The 14338-nt window shown below is 59.6% G+C and overlaps 1 protein-coding gene across 4 annotated transcripts in view; it reads right to left on the reverse strand.

Moving 5' to 3' along the window:
• The window catches only part of NKAIN1 (sodium/potassium transporting ATPase interacting 1), a 40285-nt gene extending 29232 nt beyond the window's left edge, over positions 1-11053 (reverse strand). For 3 of the 4 annotated variants that reach the window (XR_012635128.1, XM_074926298.1, XM_074926300.1), the window contains exons 1-2: positions 10992-11053; positions 10580-10828 (exon numbers count right to left, since the gene is read on the reverse strand). Coding sequence is in view for 3 of the 4 variants with exons in the window: in XM_074926298.1 (XP_074782399.1) it covers positions 10580-10633 (54 nt within the window). In the remaining variant the exon portion in view is untranslated. Of the gene's footprint in view, positions 1-10579; positions 10885-10991 lie in introns of those variants that run through there. The other variant, XM_074926299.1, reaches the window with a different exon arrangement.
• Positions 11054-14338: the final 3285 nt, after the last annotated feature.

Genomic DNA, 14338 nt, shown 5'->3' on the forward strand with positions numbered 1-14338 from the left:
TGAGGTGCAGCCTGAGGAAGGTTGGGGGCCCCAGGCATGGTGCGGGGATGTTCTCCCCTTCACACTGGAAGGGACTGCAGGGACCTGCCCCAGCCTCCACTCACCATCATCCACACAACTGTTGAGCTTCAGGGGGGGAAAAAAATTAAAAACATATAAATAAAGCCTTTAATAATCAATTGGTGTTTATCGAGCAGGTCATAACAACATCAGCCTGCTGCTGCCAGATTAAATCCTTGTTTGGAGCCACCAAGTCTGAGACATGATGCAAATTCCCAGGAGGGAATAAACGAGGTCTTGGCGCTGATCCTGCACGTGCTTCCCCTTCCCTCCGGGCTCTGCCCCGTGTTCCTCCCAGGAGAAAGCGATGGTGATACCCTGCATGTCCCCCAGGAGCAAAGAGCAAAGGGACGTGACCATGTCCAGGGCTGCAGTGGCAGAGCTGGGAGCTGGAGGGGCCGGAGGCATGGCCAGGCTGGGGAGGGGGACCCCCCCCTTTGGGGACTGACCCCACTCCCTGTGAGCTCCACGCCTGGTCCCAGCCCTGCAGCACTGGACCCACAATGTCCCCACCAAAGCCCAGCTGCTGTACCCATGCCACGGGGCTCCCAGTGGCGATGCCAGAGGGATGTCACCACTGACAGACACGTGCCACCCTCCAGCAATCCCCCAGTGCCATCTCCGGCCCTGGGGAGCAAACAGACACCCCCAGACTCTCCCAAACCTCGCTGCACTCTGACCACCCCACCAGCCGCTCTGCCAGTGGTCCCCACACTGCCACAGGGACTTGGAGACAATCCTGTGCCACCCCGGTGCCTGTCACAGGGCTCCTGTTGTGTCCCCCCCTCCCCGAGCTGAGGGAAAACTGTACCAGATGCTACAAAAAGGGGCCAGGAAAGGACGGTTTCGCCTGAGAGTCCCAGCAGCTGCCGAAGGGAATTGGCAACCGGCCGGTGACGGGCTGGAAGTGGCAGCAAAGGAGGGGACAGCAGGGACAGGAGCAGGGGGGGTCCCAGAGGCGCAGATGGGGATGCCGTGCCCCCAGGGAGGGTAAGGGGGACAGGGGTGGTTCATGAGCCAAAATAGGGGGGAAAAAAGAGAAAATACAAATCAGAGCCTGCAACGGGTTTGTGCAAAGCTGCCCGGGGGGTGGGCAGGACTCCCCAGGGCTGGGGGACGCGGTTCAAGGCAGCGGGGACCCCGGCTGAACCCCACGGCCACGGCCAGCAGCACCGCGCTGCCTTGGCCTCCCACTGCTCCTGGTCACTGGTGGGGTGGAGGAGGAGGGGGAGGATGTGTGTGCAGGAGAGAGCCCCGAGGGGGACGGGACAAGGACTCTCAGCTTGACATTTCCAGGCAATAGCTGAGGACCACCATTAATCTCAGCCATTATTGCACAGAATTAGAAAGCAGACAGGTTTTCCCGGGGGCTCCCGTTAGCCTCAGCATCCCTCGCCGCGCTGCCTGAGCATCCTCCACTCCCACTCCGAGCACCCTCCGTTCCTGCATGCAGACCCCAAGCATCCTGCACTCCAGCCACAGCACCCTCCACTCTCACCCCAAGCACCACCCGCTCCTCTGGGACATTTCCCAGCTGGGGTTTTGTCCCTGGGTGTCCCTGCGGGATGGCACGGGGTGCCAGGCAGAGACACACCACTCCAGCACCAGCGTGATGTGCCCGTGACTCCCTGCATCCCCCAGCCCCAACTGGGACACTCTCTGAGGCAGAGCCAGGCCACCCCCAGCCCTTCGGCTTCCCTGATCCCTTCACCAAAGGTCTTTGCACTTTCCTTCCCCACCAAGAGACCGAGGGAGGCAAAGCTGCTCTGCACCAGCCCCGCAGCACCCACGGTGCCCCCGGGCTCTGCCCCAGCACCTGTGGTGGGAAAGGGCTGCACTATCGATCCAGTTATGGGAAGAGACCAGAGCAACCCAGAGTGCTAATTAGCCCTAATCAAGGTAATTAGCCTGAGAACCAAGCAGCAGGCCAGCCCTCAGATCTTGCTCCATACCCTGTCCTTGGCTGTGTCCCCTGCATGGCTGCAATGCCAGACCAGGCACGGTGGCTGTGTCCCCTGCTTGGATGACACCCAGTCTGGGCAGTGAGGATGATGAGGGTGCTGGGACACAACCACGTCGGGAGTCCCACAGCTCAGCCAGCACTGGTGGCTTTGCAGTGCCATTGGTGCCACCACCACGTCTGGGGTGCCCAAGGGATGCTCAGTGCCAGGGGCCACACCGTGCTGCAGTGCCACCACCCCCAGCGTCCCCCCAAGGGGACAGGTCCCCGCTGCTGGGTCCCAGCCAGGATGTGGCACCACTCCTGCGCCGTGACCAGCTTGCACATGCGCGTGTGATGAAGGACTGTGTGGGAAGTCCCCTGTCTGGGGGATTCCCAAACTGTCCCCACCATGGGCTGCCAACAGCCCCTAGCTCAGCTCAGGGATCCCACCAGCCCTGGGGGGATGCAGCCGGACTTGCCACAACCCCCCAGACACTTGTGTACCCCTCCAAACCCACCCCCCACCCTCCTGAATCCCTCGTTCGAAGCTGCTGCTTCCTAAAGCCTCCCTGCCATCGCCAGGATGTGCCGAGCCCCCCACGAACTGTCCTGAGCCCCCCCGACTCCTTGTGGGCTCCCAGCAGCCGATCCCTGACGGCGAAGGGAGGGATGAGGGTGGTGGGGCATATTTTTTGGGGAGGAATAGTCCCTGGAAAATTCTGTGCCCCCACAGCTTGATTGATCCCTGTCTGGGGACTACAGGGATGAGACATTTGCCTAGGGAGGGGTCCAGGCCTGACCCTGCACCCCCTTATACAGCCACAGCCCCCAGGAGGGGTGGCAGCAGGTGGCCCCTGGCCAACACAGGACCGAGCTGCCATGGGGTGTTCCCAGGGGACCTCCGTAGGTCCCCGAGGGGCTCGTGGGACACCCCCCTTCCCCAGCTGCCCCACGGTCCCCTCCAGGGCTCACAAAACATGACACTGGAGGATTTTCTTGATTCACGTGTTGCCTCAAGCCACGAACTGATAGAGGCCACTGAGATGACACAAGGACCGGAGCAGTGGGGGCAGAAACTACCCCCAGCATCACTGCATGGGGTCTCTCCTCCAGTGAGGTCCCCCCACAGCCCCCCAAATACTTGCGCATGCTTTTGGGCATCAGAGCAGCCCAAATGTACCCCTCAAACCCCACTCCATGCTCTCCAGCATCTCCCCCTCAAAGCTCCTGCTTCCTAAACCCCACAGCATCACCAGGATGTGCCAAAACCCCCCAACACCCGTGCTGAGCCCCCAGCTCCCTGCGGGCTCCCAGCAGCTGATCCCTGATGGGGAAGGGGGGAACAGCACCCCAACGCAGGTCCCTGCAGCATCTCCCACCCCAGTGCAGAGGCAACTGGCTATAAAAATCACGATTAAATAACAAAGCAAAATGTGCTGGCGTATGATCCTCATCAGGGTGGGGTGGGAGGGATGGCTGGAGGGGGGCCACATCCTGCCCCACCGCTCCTATCCGGGTGCAGGCAAAGCAGTGCTTGGGCAATTGTTTTTATCTCCCCCAAATCTTCTGCCGCAGAGCAAAAACCAAAGACGTCTGAAATTTCCCAGCCAAGCACATGGGAGCTGTTATTAATCTTATTAATAAACCACTTGGGGTTTAATGTCCTGTTTAAATATGACCAGGGCTGCTCTCTGCCAACTTTGCCTTTCCAGTTTTCCAGGCTGCTACGTACATATTTTGAAAATTTAAATAAATAGCTGCTTTCAAATGGGGGGAAGAGAAAAAAAGACACCAAGGGGCCCATCCTGAGCCCCTCTGCCCCTCTGAGTATCCCCATGAGATTCGGGCAGAATATTTTCTCCCCACTCAACCTGCAACGCTCCATCACTTCCAGCCAAAACCTGCCCCCAGCTCCATGCTGCGATGGGGACAAGGACATCCCAGGGAATCCCAGGAGGATGAGGGATGGGGATACAGCCTGGACCACCGGGATGAGAGGGGTCTGAAGCCGCCCATGCCTGCAGCTCGGCTCGGCCAGGCGCCGCAGTGATCAATACGTAATAACCTGCATCTCGCCGGCCGGTGCTGGAGGAGCTGTTAAGACGTGCGGCCAGTGTTGATGGGAACGTTAGGGTTTTGTGGGTCTTCCATCCCTGCCTGTGCTCTTGACCATTTTCTCCCCTTTCCATAAGGATATCCCCAAGCCTTGGTACCCAGCGGCGGCTGCAGCATCCCAAGGGGTCCCCAGCCCCGTGGAGGGAGGCGATGCTGGCAGGACCCTGCTCCCCAGGTTGATGTGCAACGGCTGCCAGGTTACAAAGCCCTTTTACAGCCCCAGAGGATCAGCGCAAGCCTGGGAGGATGCCAGTAGCCCAGTGCCTGCACCCAACAGCCATAACCCACCGCTGTACTGACATTTGTGGGCGAAGCAGGATCAGTGCAGGGCTGGCAGTGCCGCGGCCTCAGCACCAGGTCCGAGTCCCAGAAGGGGATGGGGGTTTCCTATCAGGAACTGAATTTCACCACAATGAACCGTTTGAGCCTTGAATCCTTCTCCCTGCTCAATTATTCGGCCCCTTCAGGGGAACCTCCCCCTGTGCTCTCTCTCCAGAGAAACTGGGGTGGGGAGAGGAGCCGACAGCTCCATTGCAGGGGGAAAAGGCGGTGGGAGCCATCGGTGCTGGGGGGAGCATCCCCTGGGGCTCCGAGTCTGCAAACAAATAAAGGCACGAGGAGCGCAGCGAGATGTTCATCGATCCACGAGCAGTGCGTTCTCGCAGCAAAACCAACCGGTTCACTGCCGATACACAACCCGGGGCGCTCGGCACCTCCCAAACGCAGCTACTTGTCACCGGTGTGGGGACACCCCCGCGGTGCCCTGCACCCCCCTGCGATGCAGAACCGACCACCAGCATCCAGCCCGGGGCAAGCCTTGGCCAAAGGCAGTGGGGGGGGAAAAGGCATCGTTACCCAGAGGCAATTTCTCGCTGTGGTTAACCACTTTCAGGGCTAAAAAGCAGCTTTTCTCCCCCAAACTCACTCTTTTTGCCTTACTTCTCCCGCATTAAGGACTGTCGGTACCAGGAATTTCTTCCACCTCCCTGACTCCCCTCAGAACAGACACAGAGACTGAGCTTCTCAAGAGGCCACTTGGCCACATCGTCCAACCTCCGATCTCTCTTCCCAAACCCCTCCCGCTGGCTGGGGGTGTATTTTGGAATGGGAGACCTGGCTGCCCCATGGCCTGGCAGGGATTCGGTACAGGTGGGCCCATCTCCGACTCGCCCTGTGCCAGGCGATGCTTTGCCACCATCCTATCAGTCCACACATTTTCTCCGGCAACGATTTTATTCATTCTCTTCTTTCTTTCTATTACTGAAATGAGCATCATTGATTTTTTATAGCGCTAATTTTTTTCCTAACAGAAAGCCACCTGGGATTAAATCAAGTTGCTTATCGGCATCTAAACGCAATCATGGCAGCTCAGTCCCTTTCAGCAGCCAGACTTGTGAACTCAATAAGAAACAAGATCAAGTTTGGCTGGACGAGACTCATTTTCCCAGACATCAATTAGGCCACTGGGTTTTAGGCTTTGTGGATCACGTTGTGCATCAACCTTTCCTTCCCGTGCTCTCACAGCTTCAGTGTAGGGCCAGGCTGTTTTCTGGCTCATCCTCTTCATTTTCTCTACAACCCAGCCCTCGGAGATATTTATTTTCCAGTCTCCATCACTCCCAGCTCTGTTACAAACCAGCATGAATGATTTAGAGAGTTCTTCAACTGGTCTCGTTAATACTCTTGGGTGCACATTAGCTGGTCCTGCAAATTTAGATGTACTGCACTTTAATCGCGGTTTTAATTGCGGGCTGTAACGCTCTGCCTTCCCAAACGCGCGCCAATAAACCTTTATAGCGGCCTGTCAAGCAAAGCTCTGCCTGTGAATAATGCGGCTGCACCGGAGGATGCACGTACACACGGAGGTCTCGCCAGGCTGGGATGCTGCTCCATGGCCGCCTGCACCCACCATCCCTCCCTTCCCCTTGGGGTGGTCACCTGGGGAGGTGACAAGGTGGGCTGGGGTTTTTCATGCCTCCAACACACACAGTTTCCCCCCTCGGGGGCTGCCTCCAGATCCTCAGTGCTGCCCATCCCTGGAGCAGCCCCATCCCTGCACACCAGCACCCACAGGCCCGCAGCATCCCCAGGCTCAGAGGCATCGCCGCACCCATAGTGGCCCATCCCACGGAGATGGGGTGCGGGGAAATGAGGGGCTCGCCGTCCCTGATGCCTCCGTCAGCCCCCCATTTCCATGGCAACCATGCAAATGTGAAAGCTTTCCATAATCATTAGGGAGCGGAGCCGAGCAGTATAAACAGTGACTGCAGTAGATTACATGCCTATTATGAACAGTCGCACCTTCTGAGCGCTGGTAATTATACCTAATTGTGCATTTAATTGTGTAATTGAAAACCCCCATCCAGAGTTCAGCCCGGGCTCCTTTCCCCCTTTCCCGGCGGTGGGAAGGAGGCCGGGAGCAGCTCTGGCCCCACTGCCCTCGTGCTGTCCCCACGCCGGGGATCGGGCACGATGGGAACGGCGCGAGGACAAAAGATGATGGCAGCTGTCGGAGGGGCTGCCTCTCGCCAGTGCCGAGGGTTGGCGGCCAAAAACGAGCAAATGAGGGCAGGAGGGGTGGTGGGGCTGGCAGGGCCATGACACCCCCGAGGGTGCAGTGGGGTGCTGTTGGGGAAGGGGATGTCGCACCGGGCTGGTGGGTGGTGGAGAGGTGCAGGGGATGGGACCATCGTCTCCCTTTGCCCATCCTTCCTTAAACTGACCCTGTTAGCGCCTTCTCCAGGCTCGGTGATGGAGGGGGAGTCTCATCCCGGAGGCTCTCGGTGCCCTGTGTGAACCCCACCCCTTGGGTGGACCGGCAGCCCCTTTCCCTACACTCCGACCCCGGGAGGCAGTGGGGGGAAGGATGCCAGTGCCGGCATGGCGTGGCACAGCATGGCATGGCACGGCACGCTGCCAGCCTGGCAGGCTCCAGCAGGCTCAGCCAGGCGGGAGGTGCCAACTGAGCTTTGCTATTCCAGCCAATTAAAGGAGAAAGAGAGAAACAAAGAACAAAAAGAAACCCCAGTTCAGAGCGACGCCGAGCTCTGCCAGGCAGAGGTGGGAGCGCTGAGTATCTCCTGTCCCCAACCAGCTACATCCCACACCCCGATGAACCCCAGGACACAGGGGAAGAAAAAGGGGGTCACCACTTTGGGATGAAGAAGCAGCCTGCTCGAGCAAGCCTGCCCTGCACCAGCGCCTGAGCACGGCCCAGGGTACAGAGCGGGATGGCCAAGGGGTGTGTGACAGCAGCCACCCGGATCCAGGCAGAGCTCAGCTTCCAGCAGTCCACATACCGATATCCCATCTCACTGCCTCCACGGTTGGATACACTCCCTCACAGCAGTGCAGCTGTCCTGATCTGCTACTGACACTACTAGGCTTCAGAGTTAACGAGTCACGGCTTGCAGCTCTCACACCCCCGTGCCCACGCTGGCAGTGGTGAGCGGGGCAGTATCACCTCCAGGTTCATTTTCCATCCAACCACCTCAGCAGCTCTCATCTTCCCGTAAAGATAAATCCTCTCGACAACAACAGGAATCCCAGAGAAAGGTTTACTAAGGCACTGTGAAACCCCCCAACCCGCTATTCAGCCTCCCGTATGATGGAGAGGGCCAGCAAAAACCCAAGAGTTTTGATTTCATCCCACCTCATCAGTGTAAATATCTCCCCCTCTCGAGGTGGGGCAGAGCTGGTGGGTGTCTGGCAAGGGGATCCCTGAAATTTTCCCAGAGAAAAAACATAAATGGAGGCAAAATCTGGTGGGTGCTGCTTGTCCCCTGGGAAGAGAGACACCCAGTGCTGGCAGCATTGCTTTGCCGAGTGGTGGAGAAGGAGCCTGTAGGATATTTGGATGCTCCAAAGCAGCTGCTCGGGCTCCCCTGTTCCACAGCCCATAAACCAGTTTCCCAAACTGGTTGAGGCACAAGCGCTGCCCTGAGGTCTGGGCTGCGCGGGGTGGAGCAGGCAGGGCTCTGCCTGCACCGGGCAGGACGTGTTGCCTCTCCAGACCTGCCCTCTCCCACCCCAGCACGGGCGACCTTGTGCCCAGTGGGTGCCAGCAGCACCCTGGCACCCCGCAGCTCTGGAGCATCCTCTGCAGCCCGTGAGCAGGGGGGACAAGGCACCAGGGGCACATTCCCCAGGGACCAGGTTGCAAACGTTGGGGAAACCAGTGGGGACACGAGAAGGTTCCTGCAGGAAAGTGGCCTGGCAGCAAGGACCAGCTGGAGATGGTGGCATCGCCCCAGGACAGGCTACACCTCACCTGTGCTGCTTTGTTTAAGGGAAACTGAGGCACAGGCTAGTTGGCGAGGTTTAGCAAGCCCCGCTGGTGGCATAAGCTGACCCCGCAGAAACAAGGAACAGCCTCCCGGGCAGCCCCAGTATACACCAGTCCAACCCCAGCCCCAGTGGCTGGGGGCACGGGGAGCACCGCTGTCCCCCCCTATAGTACAGAGGGCCCAGGACAGGGGTCAGGGCTACCTGGACAGAGAGACATGAGCCCCACGGTGCCGTCCCTACGTCAGGGGTGGCACTGAGGCAGAGGAGAGGAGCAGAGCCAGGGTCAGGCGTCAACACTGCTCCCCACTGTCCCCTCCCAAACCTCGGCAGCACCTGGTCTGCGTGCCTTGGCCACGCCACCCTGGGGATGAATATTGGCCTTGGTTGCCCAAGGGGACACCCTGATGGCACCCTCTACCTCCACCGCCCTGGGCACCCAGACCCACCTTGGGCAGGGCACCCAGCGGCACCCTTTGTCCCGTGGGGTGAGTGGGTGCCACTGATGCGGGAGGGGGTGTTGGGGGCAGGGGGCATCTCCCCACAGCTGGCGGGGTGCAAGCTGCTGCCTCTGGAGCTGGGGAGAGCATCCTGCAAGCTGGGAGGGGATGAGCTGGGGCACAGGCTGAGCCTGCGTGAGGGACAGTTTTGAAGCCAAGCTTTTGGGGACACCAGCAGCACCAGCACACACAGGGCAAGGTGTGAGAGGAAAGTCTGACCCCAATCTGCAGCGCAAAGTTTCTCCAGGTGCAAGCAGGAGCTGCTCTCCCAGCCCAGTAGCTTGAGCTGATTCAGTTCTTCCCCTAAAATAAATAGATTAGAATCTCTCAGATCTGGGATATCTCAGGGAATAAATGCCAACAAACCTGTTCAGGAGCTGGGTGGTAAAGAAAAAAAAGAGTGACCGTAAGCCAGGAAATTCCCGCACAGCCGGAAAACACCCGTCGGATTTATCCTGAACAAGGGGAAAGGGGGGTGAAGCACAAAGCGAGACTTTACAGACCAAACCGAGGGCACAGCTGGGGACACGAGAGGCCATTCCTGCTGGGAACAGCAGGACTTCAGCCCAGGGATGAGCCCACCTCAGCTTCTCTCCCCAGCATCAAGGACTGGCTTTGAAGCTTCCTGCATGCCCCTAGAAAGCCCGGTCCCCCCCTCTATCCACAAGTGGGGACCCCTCCCTGCTCGCTGCCTTCCAAAGGATGGAGAATGAAACACGAGCCACGCCGGGAAGAAAGTGCCCGTCAGCAGGATGCCACCATCATCTCCAGAGCAGATCCAGAGCCCGTTTCCATCGCTGCCTCCATCCACCCCATCACACCCCCCAGTCCTCGGGGACATCACGGGCTGACCACCACGCGTTTCGGCAACCCCCCCCTCATTTTCCTCACCGCGATGAGCCCCAGCACGGCCACAGGGGCAAGTTGTAGGATGCTGATTCTCCGTTAACGAACCACCCAGCCGGGATAATTAATCGCAACCTCGTTGGTGCTGTTTTTATCAGAAAACCCCCCGAATACCCCACACGCTCCCTTCGCCTGCTCCTCCGTCAGCATCCTGATGAAGATTGATGTGCGGGCAGCAGCGAGCACGGCACCTAGTTATTACGAAGACCGACAATCCTATTAAAATTAAACCTCTCCCTTCTCTCTGCCCCCAACATCCCGGCGTACCCCGGCCGCAGGCAGACGGGTCCCGCTCGACAGCAGGAGAGTTTCCAAAGTGCTGGCAGCGGCTCCAAGTTTCCCTGTTGCCCCAACTTGGGGGACCAGCACCCCAAGAAACATCCTTGGAGTCATCAGGATGGGAAACTGCCGGCGGGAGCGAACTCGGAGGGAAGAGATTGCAGTTGGGAACAAAGCTCACACCTGCTGGAGACGCTTCCCCAGGCGCTGACAGGGAACTGGTTCACATCCATCTCCCCGGCGGCAACTCCAGCCAGCGCTGGGTTGAGGCAGGGCACGAGGGTGGCATTTTGTTCCTCCTCGATTATTTTTTTTTTTTTCTGTGCTTTTTTTTTTTTTTTTTTTTTTTTTAGGGCATGGCAGTGAAGCATCATCCCCAAGCTGGTCCCCCAGCAAGGTCACCGCCGAGACGGAGCGGAGAAGGGTGACAGCCAACATTTCGCACAAAGCACAACCCGGCATGCTGATGAGCGCAGACGGCCCCTCGCCTTACCAGCTGCAGGCAGCAGAATCCGACCAGCGTACATCTCCCATTGCATCTCCCCATGGTTTCCCAGCCGGAGCCGCGGATTTCCCCCACCGTGGCCTCGCGTCGCCGTCCTCCAGCTCCTCACCAGCCTCCCCTTCGCCCGCAGAGCCGCCACCCGGGGAGCATCAGGGGGCCACCGCCACCGCGGGCCGCTCGCCAGCCTCCGGCCAGCCCCAGGACTTTCTTCACAGCAGCCCAGCCGCCTCCCGCACCCTGCCGGGTTAGCACAGAGGCGGGCTGGGCTCAGACAGGGGCATCGCCCCCCTTCTCCTCCTCCGCCTTCCTCCCCCCCCCCCGAGCCCTCCCCAGCCCCGCTCCCCCCGAGCCCGCGCCAGCCCCATCCCCCGGCGCAGGGCCCCCCCGGGGCCGCGCACACCTCGCCATCCATCCCCGGGGCGCGCAGGTTTGCGCGGAGCCCGCCCGGCCCCTCTATTGTCTCTCCCGCACAGCCGCGCTCCGCGCCCCGGGGGCGGGCGGGGGGAGGCGGCGGGTGGGGCCGGGCCGCGGCGGGCAGGACGGGCGGGGCGGCGGGGCGGGCCCGGAGCGGCCGGGACGGGGCGGGGGGGGCCCAGGGCGGGGGTCGGGGGGAGCCGAGGCCGGGGGGGCGAGGCCGGGGCGGGGGGAGCCGCGCCGGGCCCTGGGCGGCTTCCGGGGGCACCGGGCAGCGCGGCCGTGTCGCCGCAGGCGCGGCTGCTGCTCCCCCCGCCTTTCCTTCCCGATCCTGTCTTTTTAATCGCAGGTTTCTATTATTTTTATCCCCCCCCCCCCCCCCCGCCGGAACCAGGGGGTGCTGGGTTAAACCCCGGCGATTTGCAGATGCAAAGGGCCGGTCAGCTGCTGCCCCCCCCCCTTTCTCTCGGTTCTGCGGCCCCCGGGTGGTGCCTGGACCCGCAGCCCGGGGACCCCGCACCCGCCTCCCCTCGGGGCTCCCGGGACCACCCTGCGGGGCAGCAGCCGGGAGGACGGAGCTGGCCCAGCCCCGGGAGGAGAGGCCCCGGCATCCCCCGGCAGAGCCCGGCACCGGCCCGGGGGCAGCCGCTGGCCGGAGGCGAGCCAAGCCCGGGGGGGCTCAGGTCTGGGCAGGGGGGTGGGTGCAGGCACGGCCCTCAACCGCCACCCACCCGCTCGCCTTTGTTCTGTTTTCCCAGCACACCTCCGGGGATCCGGGAGCGCACATCTGCCGGGGATAACCGGGATGCTGCTTCTCCAGCGTCTCAGAAACCTCCCTCTGAAATGCCACCCAGCTGAAGGACTTGGGAACAGTTCTCTGCTTTTCAGTTCCATGATTTCACAGAATCCCAGAATCATCCGGGTTGGAAAAGCCCCTGAAGCTCCTCCAGCCCAACCATGAACCTCCCCCTGACCATTCCCAACTCCCCCAGATCCCTCAGCGCTGGCTCAGCCCGACTCTTCAACCCCTCCAGGGATCCCGGGGACTCCCCCCCTGCCCTGGGCAGCCCATTCCAACGCCCAACAGCCCCTTCTGCACAGAAATCCTTCCTCAGAGCCAGCCTGACCCTCAGCCCTGATTTTTTTAAGGAAGCATCTCCTGAGCCAGCCCCACACTCTCTCCGGTGTCTGAGCAGCTCCGTACCGGCTGCATTTGTGTGCCGGGGTCAGGCTGGCCATGCTCTAACCTGGCCCATCCAAGCTTGCAAGGGCTCAGCACATCCCCCACGCTGCTGGCACCAGCCTCCAGCACCTACCACACTGGGAGCTTTCCCTTCATCCTCCGAGGGGGGAATTTCTCTCCCTCCCAGCTGTTCTGTGCTCCCCTGGGAGTGTTTTGGGAGGCCGGCGCCTGGCTGAGGGATGGGGCTTTGCAGAAAACACTTGGCTTCCGTGAATGCAAAAACCATGATGCAAAAATACAGTGGGTTCACTAAGTGATGCTCTTAACAGGGCGTCTTGGGAGAGGTGGTTGAACCTGGACCGAGCTGGTGGGTGTTTAGAACATGGGGAGCTCTGCGTTTATCCCACGCTGCCTCAGCTGGCTGGGTGAGCACGCGGTGGGGTATAACCTCCACCAGCCCTGCGTGTGCCCACGCCTCGCCGTGCAGGCTGCTGAGGATCCCACCCATGGACCTGTGACACCCCCACTGTGACACCCCCACTGTGACACCCCCACTGTGGGCCTGAGTCCATCACCCCCAGCACTCCTGGCTCCATCATCTCCAGGTCCTCACCGAGAGCCTGAGAGAGGTCCCACTGCCCTCATCCCACGGACAGAGGTATCCCAGGGCCCGAGGCGTTATCTGGGTGCTTTGAGGGGGGAACAGACCCATCTTCAGGGCTGAGCTTGTGGGTTCCTCTGTGATTTAAGCACAGCAAAAATGTGGAGCAGAGGGACTGGTTTCACCCCACGGGTCAAAAAAAGACGAGGACCTGACTGCCCCGTAGCATCTCCTTGGCGATGGCTGGGTAAATCTTCTCAGCTCAACCCTCGCAGTCAGCTCCAAAAAATACCAGACAAAGGCAAAACACCCTGATGTAAAATCATGGAAACTGATACAATGGTGCTGAGATCCTGCCTGGCTCTCGACCAGGTGGAGTTTTGCAAGGAATCAATTTTAGATTAAAAAAGGTCAATATAGCGCGTCAAGGCGCTTCCCTAGAAGACAAGGAGATAACTTCATTTCAGTGTGGGAAACAAGCCCAACGTTTTGTCTTTTGCTCTGCTCATAACCTGCCACCCTCCAGACCCCACAACCCTTGGCTTTTGTATTTTTGCAAGAAAAAATCCCGATGACCAAGATTACAGAGGAAATAATAGGAGGAAATTAATTCAGGGTCACGTTATTCATTTATGGGATGGGAGGGAGCCGTGAAGCTACAGGCTTTGATGTGCACCCAGAGCTGCCACCAAGCCCTGGGGAGCCTCAGCTTCCCCAACACCCACTGTGACGGTGATGCCGGAGCCTCATCCCAAACCCACCATCCCTGCCCTCCAGCAGCCTGAGCACGGCTTTGGCCCCGTCTTTGGGATGGAGATAGGAGAGGAGCCACCCCCCCCAGGGCTGAGCCTCCGCTTCGCTGCCACCCCACATCCCATGGCGGGGGTGAAAGGACATGTCCTTCAGAGCCACCGCAGAGCTCACCAGCCACGGGGAGACCCTCACGCCCAGTTTTTGCACAGCAGTAGGTGATGTCTCTGCTCACCCAGGGGCTCTGGCAGCCCCCCAGGACTGGCAGCAGGGCTGAATCCAGCCCAGCCAAGCCCTTCATCCCCAGGGCAGGAGGAGCCAGGTGGGATCACTTCCCCAGGCACACAAAATCATCTCCTTCCACCAAAAAGGGGTGTTTCAAGTAAAAAAAAAAAAAAAAAAGCCTGGATCCTTATGCCTGAGAGAGATCTCTCTGCCAGGGCTATAAACAGAACACATGGAAATAGGGGTTTTTCACTAAACTGATATATTTACCCAAAAGTGTCTATTTTTTGCTCAAGAAAACCAACACCGGGCTTGTTTGTTTTTCAAATTTTTCCCTTTTTTTCCCCTCAAAAAATTCTGGCACAGAAAGAAAACACATCACCAGCAGCTTCTGCTCCCTCAGCTGAAGACAGGGATGTGCCATGGAGAGCTGGGTCCCTGCTGGGACACTGAGACTTTGGGTACTTGTATCCGTCACCAGAATTATTCAGTATTTCCAAATGGAGGCAAAAAATAAAATGTGACTCCCCAGGATGAGCATCAGCAATGCTCCCAGTACAGCCAGCAAATAGTT

Source organism: Athene noctua, chromosome 24, assembly GCF_965140245.1.
Source record: "Athene noctua chromosome 24, bAthNoc1.hap1.1, whole genome shotgun sequence".
Taxonomy (NCBI): Eukaryota; Metazoa; Chordata; class Aves; order Strigiformes; family Strigidae; genus Athene; species Athene noctua.